The 19,158-nt window shown below is 47.4% G+C and overlaps 1 protein-coding gene across 1 annotated transcript; it reads left to right on the top strand.

Annotated features, from left to right (window-relative positions):
* Positions 1–4,211: 4,211 nt before the first annotated feature.
* On the top strand, positions 4,212–19,158 carry DIPK2B (divergent protein kinase domain 2B; the record flags this gene model as incomplete). Its single annotated transcript, XM_079540805.1, has 5 exons — positions 4,212–4,435; positions 9,501–9,765; positions 15,910–16,083; positions 17,376–17,664; positions 18,818–19,158. 5 exons carry the CDS (start codon positions 4,212–4,214, stop codon positions 19,156–19,158), a joined length of 1,293 nt encoding a protein of 430 aa, XP_079396931.1.

The raw sequence follows: 19,158 nt of genomic DNA, 5'->3' as shown, positions 1-19,158 counted from the left end.
CTCTAAATGCCACAGGCAGCACAGTAGCTGGTAGCATTTGGTGGCCTTTTGTGCTGACATTTCAGCCTCTTACAAAAAAGAACTGCCCTTATCTGCCAGCCACAGAGCCCAAGGCTTTTCTTCTAGCTGACTTTTGCTTCCAGCTGCCTACCAGTGTGCAGAGGCAGAGATTTCCAAGCAGCAGGCTTCCTGGTCTGCAGCAGCAGCAGGAGCCAGGAAGAATAAAAAATATTATAGATACAGAGCAGCAACTGTTTTCTTATATTAATAATAGAGTAGATTATTGATGCTTCTGATGAATTATATCTAGGCTTGTCAAACAATGGGCACTATTTCCTGGCGAAGCAAAAAAAAGGTCAAATTTTTGTTTGCATTTTATTATCTTCATTGATTCAAAACATAGAAAAATCCATACGCTCAGAACGTCAAATCTTCTCATAGTGAATGGCAGTGAAAACATATTCTACCCACTCAACTCTGGTGTTCGACACCACCCACACCTCAGTGGCCGCTTTTTCTGCCTTTGTTTGCAGTGTGGGCAGTGGCTTGGGTTTGCTTTCTTGCTTCTCCTCCTCTCCCTCTGTCTTTTCTCTTTCAGCAGGAGAAAAAAGGAAAGCAAGAGCATGCAGCAGAAGTTGTCCACTTCTACTCCAACTAGAACAGAAATTTTGTGTTGCAGATCACTCCAAAACAGATGTTTCTTTCATAATCATGAAAAAAAATTTAAAAAAAAACAAAAAACACAACAGAAAAAGGAAATGATCGCATCCTTCCAAACATTGTGAGATTTGTAGTGTTGAAAAAGATGCATTTTTCATTTTGAAAGAATTGAAAATGTCTCAAGCTGTTCTAGCTATTTATCCACACATCCAGCCTGAAATGGGATGGAAATGATAAGCGTCTCGGAACCAAGCCCGTGCCGGTTGCTTGGCAATAGTTTAACGATTATCTTGGATGTGATTAATGAAAATCACACTTAAGAGCAGTCCTTCTGCACCACACCCTGCAAGACCTCCCACTCATCCTGCAGCACTGCTCTGAGCAGACGCCAAGGGCTTATCAGGTCCTGAGAGCAGCACAACCCACCTCAGACCTTAGGAAGAGCAGCAGCCTCCCCTCTTCCAGCCAAAGTATGGTTTTTCCTGTATTTTTTTCTTTCCTGTGCCTGGCAGAGCAACACAGCCATCCTGCATCCCACCAGGCAGTTCTCTGTTGCTGAGCAACCCCGTGCTTGCCGAGAGGGCCCTTTTGCAGCAGGAAATCTGGTGAGGAAATAGTGAGGGAAATGAGGAGAAGAGCAACGAGAGCCTTGCTGGGGACATGCACTGAGGGGCAATGATGCTGCTGCCAATCCTGCTCCTCTCTACCTGCCCTGTTCTGATGCAGTGAGTGGCCTCATCCATCAGTTAATTAATTAGTTAAAGAGGATTCCTCATCTGCAAAGCCATGTCCACTTGAGTGGAGGTGGGAGAGGGATAGAAGTGGAAGGAGGTGGTGCTGAGCTTGATTGGTGGGTTTGGTGAGGGCTGTGTGGGTCTCTTTCTGGAACATCTGACCAGATTTTTTGTACACACTGACAAATACCTGCCATTGCAGTAGAGTACAGCTTAAGCTGATCCGTAAGATCTGCAGGAGGCATCATGCTAGATGGCTTCTCTTGTTTAGAATGAGAGGTAATGAGCTTACACCGTGCCAGGTGAGGTTCAGGCTGGATATTAGGATAGGTTTCTTCTCTGAAAGAGTGTTGAGGCAGTGGAACAGGCTGCCCAGGGAGCTGGTGGAGTCACCATCCTGGGAGGTGTTCAAGAGCCATGTGGATGTGGCACTGAGGGACATGGGCAGTGGGCACAGTGGGGGTGTGCTGGTGGTTGGACTTGGTGATCTCAGTGGTCTTCCCAACCTTAGTGATTCTATGATTCTACACTCAGCAAGCACAACATTGCTCTGTGCGTGTTGTTGCATGGAAGTATCTTGCTACAAGGATATGTGCAGGTCTCGTGGGCTCTTTGGGGCTGCCCTTCCCAAAGAGCTGAGTTCCATCAAACCTCACTGTGACCTTGTAAACCTGAGCTGCTGCTTCTGCCTGGCATAAGCAGAAAATTTAGAAGACAGCTGTGTGATAATGACATCCACATGCCATATCACTAGGATGGAGGCAACAAAGCTCCTTGAAAGAGGTTTCTTTCAAAAGCATAGCAATTCTCAAAATACATGGCAAACTACCATTTTCTGGCTGCCATCATAGACTAGCTCAAAGATCTATGTATAATTTCTAAGCTTCGTTTTCAAGACTGTTTCCTACGCACCTCATCTGTGTTCAGCAACAGCCAAGGCTGAACAGAAATGCTTGGTGGAACAAGGAGATCAGGGCATGGGGGCAAGTGCAAATGCCATGAACAAGTTTCTGATGTGGTTCCAATTAACCTGTTCCCAATTTTTGAACAAAAAGCTGCTTTTGTAACATTTTAGTGTGATGCAGGCATGGAGCACTGCAGGAAAATACAATTGCATGTGCTGTTCCTTGGGAAATATGAGCACTGGTATACGCATTCCTAAATCAATCAAGAGTGCACGAACATCTTGGCCATCCAGACAGCATTAATAGAACCAGAAACTCCGCTGCCGATGTGTTTTTCATGTCAGAGCTCTGGAGTGCCTGGGGCTTGCTGTAGGAAAGCCCTTCCCTTTTCCTTGGGTCACTGAGCTGGCAGCCAGGAGTCCAGGTTACTGTTCTTAAAATCATCAGGGGAAAAATGAAGCCTGAAGAATGTTGAGAAACTGAGGGATATGGGCTTTATATATGATGTAGTGAAGATGAAGACAGATTGCTAGTGTTTAATTTTGGTAACATCCAGAGAACAGCGGGGTAGAAGCAGCGCTAAGCCAACGGGTGATGCAGAGCTGCTGGCAGGAAGCAATGCAAAGGGACAGCAGCCACCTCCCAAGGAATGGGATAAACTTCTGGATGCGAGCACTTGGCTCTAGCGTGGGCACTCTCACCAGCAGATTCCAAAGAGCTTTACACCAGAGCACACAGCCAAATGTGGATGTGCAGAGTAGTGCTGCATGCTGGATGCTCGTGTAACAGAACAGCACAGCCTCTTTCCTCTGCAGCTGGAAGGATGCACTGCATCCCCTGCCTTCCCTGCAGTGCTTGTCATCCTTGCTGGGCTGCTCCCTTGCAGACAAACTCTAAATGCCATCATCACCCTCCTGCTCATGCAAAGGGGAGGAGAGGCTGCCTTCCCTCCAGAATGCAGAAGGAGTACTTTGGTCAGAGTTGCCTCTGCCAGCACTTCTGGTGCCCAGCCTCAGTCCTGCTCTAGGCCAGGCTGGAGAGCCAGCAGTTTCTGTAACCCTTACAACTCTGGCCAAAGGCAAGCAGTTTGTGGGTGTGATCTCTGGTTTATAAGTGTATTGGGAACCTCTGGCAAGCCCTTGCATTAGTTCCAACCCATCCTCTAGCTTATTCCCAGTGCCCTTTGGGAACTCAGAAGCCTTGCTGCAAAGCTCTGGTTTGGGGCATGACTTGATCACAGGCATGTTAGCTGAGCTACTTTTTTCAGGCAGCTTCAGGCCACCCCACATCCTACAGCAGGAGACACAGCACTGCAGTCTGCTTTAGCACCATTTCCAAGAGACAACACCACCAATCAGAGTTTTTGGTGTTTCTCTGAGGGGGAAACCAAGCCAAGCGAGCATCCAAGAAGTCCATCCATGTGTCACTGCAAGTCTCCAGGAATGAAGCAGTGCGAAGGGCCAAGACTCAGATTAAATATGTGTTCCTGCCACACCATTATTCCTTCCCAATCAGCAAGCGTCCCACACTTGCCCTTTGCTCCAGCAGCAGGATATCCTCCGTTTGTCTGCACAAAGTGTGGATGAGCGCTCCTCTGCCTTGTTTCCCAGCCCGCCGATGGGAGGGTCAGCGGGGCCAAAGCAGCTGCTGCAAGGAGAGGAAAGGTAACCACGGCAACCCAAGTTATCTGCATCCTCCATGTGTTTCCTTCTCCCCACCCTGCACCATATCTCCCCCACCCAAACCTCACACCGGTAGAACCAGGGAGCAGCTGGCAGGATGGGGGCTGCGGCCGCGTGTCTGTCGCCTGGTTATGCTTTGGGGCTCACCGCATTGGACTGAGATCACTGGAGAGGATCTGGGAGACTGCAGAAGGGCAGTGTGCAACAGACAGAGCTCTCCACTATTGTAGATGGGGCGCTGGATATGCTGCCTTTGCTCCAGAGTTGCAGATTGGTTGATGCTGCTCCTGGTTTTGGCTCGTAGCTCTAACCCTTCCGCAGCAGCAACAGCTTCGCCGTCTGCGCCCCACGTCAGACCCAGCTACAGCTTTGGCCGCACTTTCCTGGGACTTGATAAATGCAACGCCTGCATTGGGACGTCCATTTGCAAGAAGTTCTTTAAGGAGGAAATAAGGTCAGAAACTCAGCACAGTCATTTTCTCATAATAACTTGAAAACTGCCTGTTAGCATTTCCCTATGCTTTATTGGAAGCCAATGGAAAGATAACATCACCAGGCTGCCACTACAGCACCTCGTATTTTAAATTATTTTACATGTCTATGTGCCGCTGCTCTGCTTCTGTTTTCTCTTACAACCATGCAGACCTGATCAGACCTCAGCTCTGAACCTTAACTTGAAAGCAGGAGTGAAAGGCACAGCTCTCTGCACAGGGATGTCTCTGAAAGAGCTCAAGACAGTGATGGAAGGGGGAGGTGGGGGAAGGGAGAAATCAGTGTGTTTCAGTGTCACTGGAAGCATGATGCTATGAGCAGCTGAGAAAGGTGAGGGCTGATTCACTTTGTGTTCTCCCAGTTGGATATGTTAACTACAAATATACCACCTTGCACCAGCTGCAAGAATGTGTATGTGCAGAATTGCCTCCAGGTTGATGGGATGTCCACTGCCTTAGTCAGGCTGCCCTAAGCAACTTCAGGCTCAAAGCAGAGCACATCTGCTGGCAGGAGGAAAATGTCGCTGATAAGTTTGAGGAGAAAGTAAAAGACAGCACTTGGCAGAGGAAGGGTTTATTGGGTCTGATAAGATTTATAGAACCGGATGAATGTTCTTTTATAGAGCCGGATACACTTGCTTTTATGGATATAAAAACCTGGGAGAGAAGGAATGACTATAGCAAAATTGTATTCTTAATGCTGCAATATGAGCAGTATAATACTGGGCAAACTACTCTTTCTACCGAGTGACTCCATTAAATGCAGCACAGTAAAGCCAGAATGCTCTGGATGAGGTGGCCATGCCAGCACCCTGTGCCCAATGCTCCTTCTGCTCCAGTGCCCTCTGGCTTCCTGACTCTGGCTCATGCTGCAGGCAATGTGAGGGTATGCAGAAATGTCCAGCAACACCAAGAGAGGCAGGGACGAAATGTGTCCCCTTGCTTGATTCCTAAAGCAGTCAGAATATGGGGCAAAAGTAGAAAATTTTGGAGGCACTCCTATATCCACTCCCATGTACCTTTTCCTGTGTTCACAAAGATGGATTTCTCTCTTAATTTGCACTGGGAATGATACATTAGTGTGATGCTCAGAGGGCTGGAACACCTCTCCTATGAAGACAGGCTAAGAGAACTGGGCTTGTTTAGCCTGGCGAAGAGAAGGCTCCAGGGAGAACTCTTTGTGACATTCCAGTACTTAAAAAGAGCTTAAAAATAGGAGGGAAATCAACTTTTTACACAGGCAGATAGTGATAGGACAAGGGGGAACTTTTTTAAACTAAAAGAAGGGAAACCTAGATTAGGTGTCAAGGAAATCCTTTACCCAGATGGTGGTAAGGCAGAGGCTGCCCAGAGAAGCTGTGGTGCCCCATCCTTGGAAGTGCTCAAGGCCAGATTGGATGGGGCCCAGGGCAGCCTGAGCTGATGGGGGGCAGTCCTGCCTATGGCAGGTTTTGGGGCAGTGTGGGCTTTGAGCTCCCTTCCAAACCAAACCATTCTGTGAGTCTGTGATTCTCCTTGGAGCTTTGTGTCAACGCTGGTAACTAGTTTTGGCCAAAACTACTGGAAAAGTTTGAAAAAGCTGGAATGTTTGGTTGTTGTTGTTTGTTTTTAATTTTTTTCTTTCTTATTTTCTTTCTTATTTTTTTAATACTTATTTAATATAAATATTTAAAATATTCAGTACTCCAAAGACAAGCAAAATTATTTTGGCTGAAACAAAAGACTTGGTTTCATCCAGTATAAAGAAAAGCAAGTTTGATTTCCTCCCTTGTTCAGTTCTGGGCTGATCCAAACCCCACAGCTGGCAAATCAGCTCTTCATGCAGATCTCACCAACCATTTTCTCTAAACCCAATCTGGCCCTGAGTAACTGCTCAGGCCCTGCACGAGGCTGACTTACTGCTGTGGCACAACACAGTGACGCATCTCATAGGCATCCAGCATGCGTGCCAGGACAGCATTGGGCTGCCTGGAAAGGATGCCAAGCACAGAGTGGCCATGACCCCAACTGGGACCCCCTGGCATCCTTGGGGAAACGGCTCTCCCAGTGCTGTATGCCTGGAGCTGGGCTCTGTGCTGCGTCATGCATCCTGGCTCTGATGACTGCAGGAGGTGGCTCTGCACTGGTGCCTGCCTGACATGAGCTCCCCTGAGATGGGCACGAGCCAAGTCACAAGGCATGTTTATGCTTAATTAAAAAAAAAAAAAAAAAAAAAAGAGAGAGAGAGAGAGAAGGAAAGAAAGTCCCAGCCTGTAGCCATCTCTTTCCTTTACGTGCCTGGCATGCTGTGCCTGCCTTAGAGATTAGGCACTGGGAGGGGTCGTGACGCAAAGCAAATCACAGCAAGGCACAGCAATCACTTTCTGCTCTTTGGTCCAATCTCACAACCAGCCAAAAAAATTTTTTTTAAAAAAACAGGAGGGGGGAGTTCATTTTAGGTCAGATACTTGGATCACAGGGAAGCTCTGATTTCGTACTGGGCAAAACGCCCCAAAGACCAAAATGCCCTGACCTCGGCATGGGGCCAGCTGCTGGCTGCAGAAGGAGCCGGTCCATTTCTGTGTCCGAGAGCACCCCTGGCACGAGAAGCCATCAGTTCTTGGAAGCAGGAAGAGGCTGCACACACTGATCCTTGAAGGGTAAATTTAGTGGGGATGAAAGCTAATGAACCCCCTTAACATTTCTCAGCGTGGAGTTCCCAACTGGAAGTCAAAAAGAAAAATTAGCTTCAACCCTCGGCCTCATTAGTGCCTTTTCATTTACCGGCAGCTAGCTGCTCCTGAAGGGCACCCCTTGCCTCTCCTGTTTCAGTTCTGAGCTATCATCAGCTTTAATTTATAGTGAGATTAAATTAAGAAATACTTTCTTATGCACTCTGGCAATGTATAATTAGGAGACCCCAGGGGCAGCCAGTTCAGCTGCTGGCCATGCTGAAGGCTGGGATTCAGCTGAGCTCTCGCATCTTGCCAGTGAGCTTACAGAAAGCACGACTCAGGCAGGGCTGTGGGGGCAGCCCAAAAAAACATCATCACAGCTTAACTGGTTGGCCCAAACACTCCCCTCTGAGGCCTGTGCAGGGGGAGAATTTTGGTGCACAGTGCTCATGGCCACAGCAATGCCATGCGTCTGGCACAAAGTGTCCCCTCCTTATCCTACCAAGATCCCCCAAAACTTCTGTAGTCTTGCATCCTGGTCTTGCATACTGGCTGCTAAAACCCTGTGTCAGAGGCGCGCAATGACCCTGGCACTGAGTTTCCACCCCATATCCTACATCTCCCCTTATAGCAAGAGAGTTCCTGGTCATGGGGACAGCTCCAGGCAGCCAGGCACCCTCATCTGAGCTTCCTTCACTGGCCTCAGCCCAAGGGGTAGAAGGAAAGTGGCTGCCCAGAGCTGTGACATGGCCAGGAAAACTGTGTGAGTCCCAGAGAAGACTTTGTAGCTGAGGAAAGCACTCAGTCATGATATTAAACATTTTTTTTCCTAAAGATCTATCAGTGGCATTGAAAACTTCAAACAAAATCACAGTATCATAGAATCATAGAATGGCTTGGGTTGGAACGGACCTTTAAGATCATTTAATTCCAACCTCCTGCTATAGGGAGGGGCACCTCCCACTAGACCATGTTGCTTAAAGCCTCATCCAGCCTGGCCTTGAGTGCAGCAGGGGACATCCACAGTCTCACTAGGCAACCTGTTCCAATGTCTCACCACCATCACAGTAAATAATTTCTTCCTAATATCTAGTCTAAATGTAGGCTCTTCCAGTTTAAAAGCACTTCCCCTCATCCTACCACTACCTGCCCTTTTAAAAAAATCCCAGCTTTCCTGTAGGCTCCCTTCAGATACGGGCAGGCCACGATGAGGTCTCCTCTCAGCCTTATTTTCTCCAGGCTGAAGAACACAGCTCTCTCAGTCTGTCCTCACAGGGGAAGTGCTCCAGCCCTCTAATCATCTTCACGGCCCTCCTCTGAACCTGCTCCAACAGCTTGACATTCTTCTTGTTTTGCAGGCTCCAAAACTGGACACAGTACTCCAGGTGGGGTCCTACGAGAGCAGACAGGCAGAATCACCCCCCCTCACCTGCTGATCATGCTATCTTACATGATCTTTATTTCAGCATTAGTTCAAGGCCAGATTGGGTGGGACTCTGGGCAACCTGATCTAGTGCCTGATTTAGTTGTTGGCAACTGTGCTTATGACAGGGAGGTGGAACTAGATGATCATTCTGGTTCTTTTCACCCAAGCCATTCTATCATTTGTTATTCTATGATTCCATGATTAATGAAAAAAAATTACACCTGTCTATCATGCATTAACACCAGGTAAATCATACAATCATAGAATAGCCTGCATTGGAAGGGCCCCATGAGCATTATCCAATAGAACTCCAGGCTCCACACAGGACCACCCAAAAATCAGACCAAATGTCTGAGACAATCGTCTAGACACTTGAACTCTGGCAAGCTCGGTGCCGTGACCATGCCACCACCTTAGAGAGAAAGGTCATTCTGATAATTCCAAACACATTTATTTTCAGAAGTTTTTGTTCTGCAGAGTATTTGAAAGTGTTGATTATTCCTTTTTTGGCCAATTTCCCTTTGCAGCTTAGGAAATCTCAAAACGTCAAAAATTCCCTCTTAACCGAAACCCTGAGACTTCTCCCTTCTTTTTTACTCTCCATGTGGTCCAAATTTTAGCATTTATCTCTCCTCTCCCCCTCAGGGCACCCCCATAACAAGGAATATTTTTAAGTGAGGAATGAACGAGGACATTTTGTCCGAGCATATTTCCACCCGGTCTTCTCACTGAGTGCACATGGGAACTCTAACCCACATGGGCCCCACATGGGAAGAGGTGCCCCAGTGGTGCTAATGGGGACTCCCCAAAAAATCCCCCACACCTCTCTGTGAGATTTCCGCAGTTCCCCATGGTGCCTGAGGGCAAAGTGGTGGTTGCACTGGCGCGGTGGGCATTGGCGAGGTCTGTTAACCCGCTCTCCCTGGGGCTCTCGTTTTGGTTTGGCAGGTTTGACACCTGGCTTTCTTCTCATTTAAAGCTGCCCCCCAGCTACCTGCTCAGCTACTTGGGCAACTACACCGATGATACCCAGAGCTGGAGGATGGTTGACATCACCCGCCTGACCACCAAGTACCAGCATGACCGGGCTGACCAGCGCATCTGCACCTCCCTGCTGAAGACCAAAACATGCAGCCTAGAGCAGGCCCTGCGCCGCACCCATCGCTTCCAGAAGTGGCTGAGGGCCAAGCGCCTCACGCCCGACCTGGTGCAGGTCAGTGCTCCACCGTGAAACTAGGTCAGCCCGTGGGGATGCACAGGAGCCTGCACAGGCTCTATTCCTACCTGAGGCACAAAGAGGAGGCCCGGACTGCCCTGTGCTGCAGGTGGGCCAGGCATGGCCTCTCGGTTTTACTCGGGAAGGGCAAGAGTGGGTCTCCTGGCTTCTTCTGTAGGCTGATGGTGAACTCTTTTCATTGATGCCTGGGCTCTTTTCAGTGGTGTGCAGCAACAGGACAAGGGATAAGGGACATAAACTAGAACACAGGAAGCTCCATACAGATATGAGGAAAAACTTCATCAGTGTGAGTGACAGAGCACAGGAACTGGCTGCCCAGAGGTTGTGGAGTCTCCTTCTCTGGAGGTATTTAGGACCCACCTGGATACTTGCCTGTGCAACCTGCTGTACGAAACCTGCTTTAGCAGAAGGTTGGACCTGATGATCTCCAGAGGTCTCTTCCAACCACTGTTATTCTGTGATTCTGTAAAACAGTAGCTGAGTGGCTCCTGAGAGCAAAACCCCCCTCCCCAAAAACACTTTCCCCTTTTAAACAACAGCAAAGCATTTTAATAACTGTTGGCACAGGGTAGGAGCTATGTGCGCTCTGGAATGAGCCCCTATTAGGTGAGGAAGGATTATTCCAGTTCTTCTCCTTTCTTTTCTTTCATCCTGAGAGCATCGTTCTCCCTTTAATGAGGGAAGAGAAAGGGACTTGTTTGTTTGTTTTCCTAAAAAGGCAACAGCTCCAGTCTGCACACTGCCACACAGCTCAGTTTTGCTGTGTGCTACAGACACATTACTTTACATTTTCTATTGCATGGATCCGTATCTCCTGAAAATGAGCCCCCAGCTGAGCTGGCTGGAAAAAAAGGCAACATCACATCCATTTTTAAGGGCAAAAAGGATGCCTGGGAACTACCAACCTGTCAGTCTCACTTCTGTCCTAGGAAAGATAACGGAGCAGATTGTCCCAGAAGCTGTGCTATGGCGAATGGAACAGGGAGGTGATATAGGAAAACCAGCATTGCTTCATCAAGGGCAGTTCCTGTTTGGCAAACCAAGTAGCCTTTGATGATGGTAGCATTACATCAATGGACAAGGGAAGAGCAACTGAGGTCATCTGCCTTTACTTCAGTAAGGCCTTTGACATGTTACCCCACAACATCCTTCTCTCCATATTGGATTTATGATATGGATATGGATATGGATATGGATATGGATATGGATATGGATATGGATTTAATGGGTGGACTGTTTGATGAACTAAGAACTGGCTGCAGGATTGAGTCCAGAGAGCAGTGGTCGATGGCTCCATGTCTGGATGAAAATCAGTGAGCAGTGGTATCCCACAAGGGTCAGTGCTGGGACCAATACTCTTTAATATCTTCATCAGTGACATTGACAGTGGGGTCAAGTGCACCCTTGGCAAGTTCGCTGATAATACCAAGCTGTGGAGTGCAGTTGACACGTCACAGGGACAAGATGAGCTCCAGAGGGACCTAGACAGGCTTGAGCAGTGGGCCCAGGTGAACCTCATGAGGTTCAACAAATCCAAATCCAAGGTCTTGCACCTTGGTCAAAGCAACATCCATTATCTATGTAAGCCGGGGTTTGAAAGGATTGAGCGCAGCCCCGGTGAATGACAAGCTGGACATGAGCAAGCTATGTTCCCTTGCAACCTAGGTAGCCAACTGTGTCTTGGGTTGCATCCAAAGAAGTGTGGCCAGCAGCTTGAGGGAGGTTATCCTGCCCCTTTACTCTGGTCTGGTGAGACCTCGCCAGGAGTACTGCATCCACATGGGGAGTCCTCAATATAGTAGAGACATGGATCTGTTGTAGCACATCCAGAAGAGGGCCACAGAAATGATCCAAGTGATAGAATACCTCTCCTACAAGGACAGGCTGAATGATCTGGGGCTGTTCAGCCTGGAGAAGAAAAGGCTGCAAGGTGAACTGATAACAGCCTTTCAGTTTCTAAAGGGAAGCTACAGGAAAGAAGGGAACAGATTCTTTAGTAGGGTTTGCTAGTAGTGATAGAACAAGGTGAAATGGCTTCAAGCTTAAAGACGGTAGATTTATGTTAGATATAAGGGAAAAGTATTTTACAGTTAGGGTGGTGAAGCACTGGAACAGGCTGCCCAGAGTTGTGGTGAATACCCCATTCCTGGAGACTTCCAAAGTGAGGCTGTGTCTGGGCAACCTGATCTAACTATGCATGTCCCTGTTCATTACAGTGGAGCTGGACTAGATGACTTTTAAGGGTCCCTTCCTACTCTGAAGATTCTATGATTCTTTGAACCTTTGAAGTGAACCTCAGGGCCAGCCCAGGAGGATGTGTCTAAGGACAAGCTCCATGGAACATCTCAGCAGTCCCAGCAGATTTTTAAGTGAAGAGAGGTCCTAACAGGCTGCAAGACCTGAATTAATACATGTTGGCCTCAGGACTGTGCCACTCCTGTTTTCATGGTTCTTTCACTCTGTAGATCAAGTGGAGGAATTGACGTTAGTATGTAAATCTGTTTTAACAGCATGTAGACTGGGCTATAGAATTATAGAATAGAATCATTAAGGTTAGAAAAGATCTTTAAGAACAACTAGTCCAACCATCGACCCATCCCCAGCACTGCCCATGTTCCTCAGTGCCACATCCATACGGCTCTTGAACACCTCCAGGGACGGTGACTCCACCACCTCCCTGGGCAGCCTGTGCCACTGCCTCACCGCTCTTTCTGAGAAGAAACCTTTTCTAATATTCAACCTGAACCTCGCCTGGTGCAATTTGAAGCCATTATCTCTCATCCTATCTCTGTTACCTCGGAAAAAAAGGCTGACCCCCACCTTGCCACAACCTCTTTCAGGTTATTGTAAAGAGCGATAAGGTCTCCCCTGAGCTTCCTCATCTCCATTCTGAACAATCCCAGTTTTCCCAACCTATGCAAAAAAGCACATTGGTCTCACTTGGTCCGACTTGCCCACAGCCACAGGAGCACCTCAGAAAATGCAGACTAGCGTAAGCTATCAGAGGGGTTTTGTTGGGATACAGTTAGCCACTGTGAATTCTTTCCTGTAGCACTACTTTTCTGGAATTTTTGGAAGTGCTAATAGTGAGTGCACTGCTGGTGTCCAATGCAATTCCCACCCTATTTCATGATCCTATGGTCACCCAAGGATTCCTGCTCTCCCCTCACTGCAGTATTGGCACTGAGACAAGCTATTGGGCTGAACTAATTTTGTCTTTTGTAACAGGCAATCACAGCAACCCTCCACATCCTCAAATCAGGATGACAGACCGTGAAGTGAAGCTTTTCCACTTTACACTGCCTGCCCTGCCTGCCCCAGCTACCAGCAGAGCTGCCACATTGATTATTTCAGCCATCACAATGAAAATCGTTATCAGAGGCAGCAAAGCCTTCACTACTAAAATTCTGCTGGGAGTGAAGCTCAGCTCAGGCTCTGTGCTGTTGCCTATCCTGGCTTTTGTAACCCATGCAGCAGCACCACTGCACACTGCTTTGCCTGCACCTTGGCCCAGAAGCTTGTCACTACAAGCCAGATTGCTGGTTCACTGTGTTGGAGGGGAATAACAACAGAAATGTGGCCCAGTTTCAGTATAGGTTTCCTGCAGGAAAAGTTATAACCCTGGCTACAAAGCACAGCCTGGAAAACATGCAAGGGTAGTAGCAGTGGTGATACAGAGGAGATGAGTTCCACGGCTTCATAAGGCAGTCTCAGGTTCTGTTTTTGGAGGTGAACAAAACACTTGGCTTCAAGTGGCCAGACGCTGTATATGCTTCATCACCTACATCAGGAGTCTTCTGCTGGGTCCCATCCCAAGCTTGGTTTGGTGAAGCTGTATCCAGGCAGCAGTGCATGGAGTAGCACTGAACAGTACTCCTAGGCTGTGTTGCTCTCTCTCGGACTGGCTGAATAGAAAACAAAGTGAAGAAAATGTGTCTTCCAGAGGTCATCTTTTCATCCTATCTGATGGATTCTGGGTACACCGACATGAGATGTGCATACATATGCATACATGGGAGTTTAACACAGATCACATGTTATGCAGTAGGGAATAGATATCACAGTTGAGTGTAGGTAGGCATTGTAGGAAGTACTCAGTACAAAAATGTAGGAATTTAATCAAAGTAAATAAGAAGCTTTCCATTGTCAATCACAAACAAGATGTCAGGCTGCCTGTCAAGTCTTATTCTCCAGGGTGGTAAGACATTGCAAAGGACAGGAGATACTCTGAGATAAATCACTTTCTTCGATGTCTTCAAGTGTACATGCTTCAAATTTTTCTTCCATTGGCAGTTTTTGTCTGACAGTTTTACAGCTATGGCTGTAGGTATGTTCCATCATTCTGCTGGAAACAAGAACCCTGCTCTGCTGAAACACCAATGCAGGTGCCAAACTTCCTACATTTGTGTAGCTCTGCCAAATCCAAAAGTCCCCACCACCCAGTTTTTGTGGACCAGGGTTGTCATTAAACTGTAGGAAACTGCACCAGTATTTGATATATATGTGGCAGCACCAGTGGATGAGCATCTGGAATTTTGTTTGGCTCAGTGGGAGGTGCTAGGGCTGGCAGCTAAGGCTGAGTGCTCTTCATGCACTCCCCTGTGCCTACATGGCTCCAAGCTGAAACCCCGCTCACCAGCTCTGTGTCAACTGAAAAGGGAAATAATCGAGCTTCATCAGGTGTCAGTCACTGTGTTAGTCATGAAAACCCTGAAAGCCTTGTTGCCATTCTTTGGACCTGTTCCAGCACCTCCATGTCTTTTCTGTACTGAGGTGCCCAAAACTGAACACGGTACTGATGGTGGAGCCTCACCAATGCTGAGTACAGAGGTAGGATGACTTCCTTAGTCCTGCTCACCACACCATTCCTGATACAAGCCAGGATGCCATTGGCCTTCTTGGCCACCTGGGCATGCTGCTGGTTCATATTCAGTCAACTGTCCATCAGTACACCAAGGTCCCTTTCCATCAGGCAGCTTTCCAGCCACTCCTGCCAAAGCCTGTAGGGTTGCCTGGGGTTGTTGTGACCAAAATGCAGAACCCAACACTTGGCCCTATTGAAACTCATACAGTTAATCTTGGCCCATCGATCGATCCAGTCTATCCAGGTCCCTCTGTAGTGCCTTTCTCCCTTCTGGCAAAGCAACTCCTCCCAAGTTGGTGTCATCTGCAAAGTTACTGAGAGTGCACTCAATCCAGTAATTAACAGTTTGTGCAGGAAAGGCTGTGAGAGATCTACCTCAGAGCTACCAAATGACTTGGGGAGATCCTGAGTCAAATTTTTGCTCCCAGCATGAAGAACAGCAGGCAGCAAATGTGAACACAAGTGCCCTGTCCTCTGAAGAGTATCTCACAGCCACCAAATTAGAAAGTAAACCCAAAAGATAAATTTGGCTACTTGAATCATTTGGTAATGATGGCAGTGATTCAAGAAAAAGACTTAGCAAAAGCCTAACTCCAACAGAGGAAAGGCTGGGCAGCATTTTTGCACTGCTATCAGGAGCCCTCCCCACATCACCCTTCCTTCGTAACTGAACACTGGCTTTAAAAAAAAAAGGTCTTTTTCTACAACGCAGGTATAAATGTATATGCCATTTATCCCAGCCGTAGGTCACTTATTACAATTTTACACATTCATGCCTCCAAATTAAAACGCTGAAGCCATTAGCCCAACACTTCTTTACTCATTGCTGACATCTACTAGAAAATATGCCCAGGTTATTCCAATCTGTTTCTGATAGCTAATGCGTAAGTTTTTCAGAGAAATAATATATGTTGTGCTGGTACCCGTGTACAAAGTTTATTTACAGTTTTAAAGCATGTTTACTGACCTTAAGGAAAAGTATTTCCAAGAATGCCGCTTGTAGGCTAAGCAAGCAAGGAAGCACTCTGAAAACATTGTTTGAAGAAGGATGTGACTCACTGGCAGAGCAAAGGAGAGGCAGCCACAGGCTAGTGGTGCTGCCAAGGCTGGAGGCAGGAGCGCAGAGCTTGGCAAGGAAGGAAATGGAGTTGGTGGAGACCATGGCTGTGCCATGAAGACTGGGTGCCATTTTCAAAATCTGTGATATCTCACAGATGGAAGATAAACATTCTTCTCACGTTTTGCCCCTACAACAGGGTCTGTCCAGCCCCTTGCTGCGCTGCCCATCCCAGCGTCTTCTGGACCGGATTGTGCGGCGCTACGCTGAAGTGCCAGATGCTGGCAGCATCTACATGGACCACCTCACCGAGCAGGACAAGCTGCGCCTCCTGTACACACTGTCAGTGAATTCACACCCTATCCTCTTACAGGTAGGTACCGTCTGCCCTGGCTGGAAACATCACCCTGCAGCCTCTTGCAAGCATGAGACGTGCCCCAGTCCTTGCTGCCCTTTGCAAGCTCCCCAAAATTCATGGCGCATGTTTCTTCTATGGGCCTGGGTGATTGAAGCCTCCTGCAGGCTTCTTGCATCAGACTGTAAAGTTGCTGAGAGATACAGATGCCCAACCCCTGAAATAAATCAGAGCCAGATGGGTTATTACAATAGTGCAATGTGAAAGACGGGGTATTATGCATCTCCGATGTTTCACTGTCATGTTTGCAATTGATAATATATTACTCAAAATCACAGTTTGTTTATAAAATCCAGAGTATTTATAAAAACCAGAGATCATGCATTAGCATGTGAAGTCAAGATGCAGCATTCTGGTGGAACATGAATTCACAGGGCACAGATTTCCTAGGCTCAGTGTGCTGTGGCTGTTACTGTTTGCATGCCTCTGGTTGCTAGCTCCATAGCAGAGGGCAGCTCTGAAGAGGTGTTTGGTTGGATTCAGCCAAACCATACAACTGAGCTCTGAGTTTGAAGGTAGAGAGCTTCTCTGGTCCTCTCCTGGCACATGATCTCCTCTCTTCCCTTGTAGGTGTCTCCAAGGGAATATCCTCACCACAATCTCTCCTCTAGCTGTCACTGCTATTTCTTGCATCCCTTTCAGATAATGATGCAACCTCTTCCACCTGCCTCAAGCCACTGTGCTCCTCTACCCAGGGAGGGGGAACAATGCGCAGTGGAGCAGTTGAGCAATTTCCACCCTGGGACATAAAGGCCTGGGGCAGCTTCACTGCCAGCACGACAGTTGTAAGCTCCATTCAGATGTCCCCAGTGCAGCAAATATCCAGCATGTCCGTCTGGGAGCCTGCAAAGTCTCATCTTACAAAATGGCCACACAGGTCTTAGAAATCAGTTGAAATTACTCTAGCTCCACCTCACCTTCAAGCTGTGACTTCAGCTCTGTCGTTCTCATGAGGGAGCCATCAAAAACCCCACAGAGAAACCTAAAATTAGCTCTTCTGCGTCTAAAAATTTAATGAATTTAAAATCTATTATTGTCTTATGCATTCCAATTAGTCTCCTTCATGGAACAGATCTTGAAATATCAGACTCTTCTTCCTTAGCTGCCAGAAGAAAAGATAAACGTAGTATGGAGCAGTGCCTCCTCTTGCTGCTGGGGCATTTGAAGTCACCTGGAGGGAGGTGGGCTCATGGGCAGAGAGCATAGTGAGCAGGGTCGGGTGTCAGCGCTGCTCTCCCCTCTCCTGGCAGATCTTCCCTGATGTGGAAGGGTGGCCCTTCCCTCGGTATCTGGGCTCCTGTGGGCGGCTGGTGGTCAGCGCCAGCACCCGGCCTCTGAGCGACTTCTTCAGGGCAGCCCCTGAGGTGGCAGCTGACCTGGCCCTCCAGCTTCTCGCCGTCCTCCGCTCCATGGGCAACAACGACCTCAACTATTTCTTCTACTTCACCCGTGTGGACGTTGGCACCTTTGGCGTGTTCAGCAACGGGCATCTGTTCATCCGGGATGGCAGCACGCTGGGCATCATCGACAAGGAGGAAGGTACTCAGCAGGCTCTGGGCCCATGCGTCTGTCAAAGGGGGGCTTGGCACAACAGGGCAAAACAAATTATTCACCTATTATGTTCAGCCCTTCTGCTGATTTATTTTATTTGTTTTTTGATCAACCAAACATCACTTGCTAAGCTTAAACAATAGAAGGTTCAAGGAGAGATTTACCAGCAGTAAGAGGCAGTCCCTCCAAGCAGGGAAAGGAGCAGGCATTTTGCTTATGCCTTCAGTGGAGCGGGGACTGATGGATGCTCTGCATGTGGGTCTCCGTCTTACATCTTCCTCTCTGTAATGGGCAGCAGCATTCAGTGCGCTCTCCGTTATGCACTCACTACATTACTTCTCTTTTGTAAAACATATATCATACAAATGTCAGTATTTGCAAAGAGATTCTTCATAGGTTCATTTGTTTCAAGTAAAGCATTGTATTTACAGTGTATATAATACAGTGTATTTACAGTGATAGTATTAATACAGGGATAACAAAATTCCTCTTTTGTCAGTCTTGCTTAAAATGAAGTATTGCTATTCACTTTCCACAGGTTAGACTGGTCTACTACTGGAAGTAGAGCTAGACAAGGAATATTTCAAATAATATTATTATTTAACAATTTCATTTCGAGTGTTTAGTTTTTCAGAAGACCTTTGCTCAACTTAAACATTCAGCTGAATGCATCTCAAATATTCAGAAAGAGTTGTCAGAGGATTTTCCACTCAGTGTTTTTTTTCTTGTCCCAGCAGATATTATGGTTGTCTTGACTCCAGCTAGATGAGCTGTTTTTGCGATTTAATGATTTTGGGTAACATGGAAAGAATACGGGTTTAACTGTTTGTAGAGGTTTCTGTAGGAACTCCATGTTCTAGGTTATTGCTCGGGTTCTTCCCATTTCTTCCACCCCACTTTGACCCAACAGACGTCTCTCCATTTCCTTTGCAGGGCAGTTCAGTAGAGCCCTGTCGTTCAGCAAGAAATGTGTATTTCAGTAGGAAAAAACCCATACACAGATTGCACAGTGTATTTTGAGGTGAAAGACTCTATCCTTTAGAGACGAGTAACCCTATATTAATTCAGAGGTATAGACATACGTGATTGTGCAGCAATTTGCTCCCATCTTCCTAACAACTGTTTTAATTATCTTTATCAGGGAGCCAACCGATGGATGGCCAACAGGACTATAAGGATATCTTTAGCTGTTTGACCGTGGACTGCCAGTCTGCATTTGTGTCCTGTAACTCCATCAGAGAGAAGCAGAGCCTTGTCTTGGTGTGTCAAGAGCTTTTACCTAAGCTCCTGAAGGGCAAATTCCTGCCACCTGTACAGGAGAAAATAGACAGCTTCTTACAGCACTGCGTAGAGGGCCTCACTGATGACCAGGATGTCAATGAGGCAATGGCAAAGCTGGCACATCTCCTGAAGCCTCTGCAGTCTTGTGATTCACGTTTTGCCTACCGCTACCCGGACTGCAAATACAGTGACAAATACTGA

This window comes from Tetrao urogallus (genome assembly GCF_951394365.1).
Source record: "Tetrao urogallus genome assembly, chromosome: 1".
NCBI classification, from domain to species: domain Eukaryota; kingdom Metazoa; phylum Chordata; class Aves; order Galliformes; family Phasianidae; genus Tetrao; species Tetrao urogallus.
The sequence above is the reverse complement of the archived record's forward strand: the minus strand, read 5'-3'. Positions and strand labels throughout refer to the sequence as shown.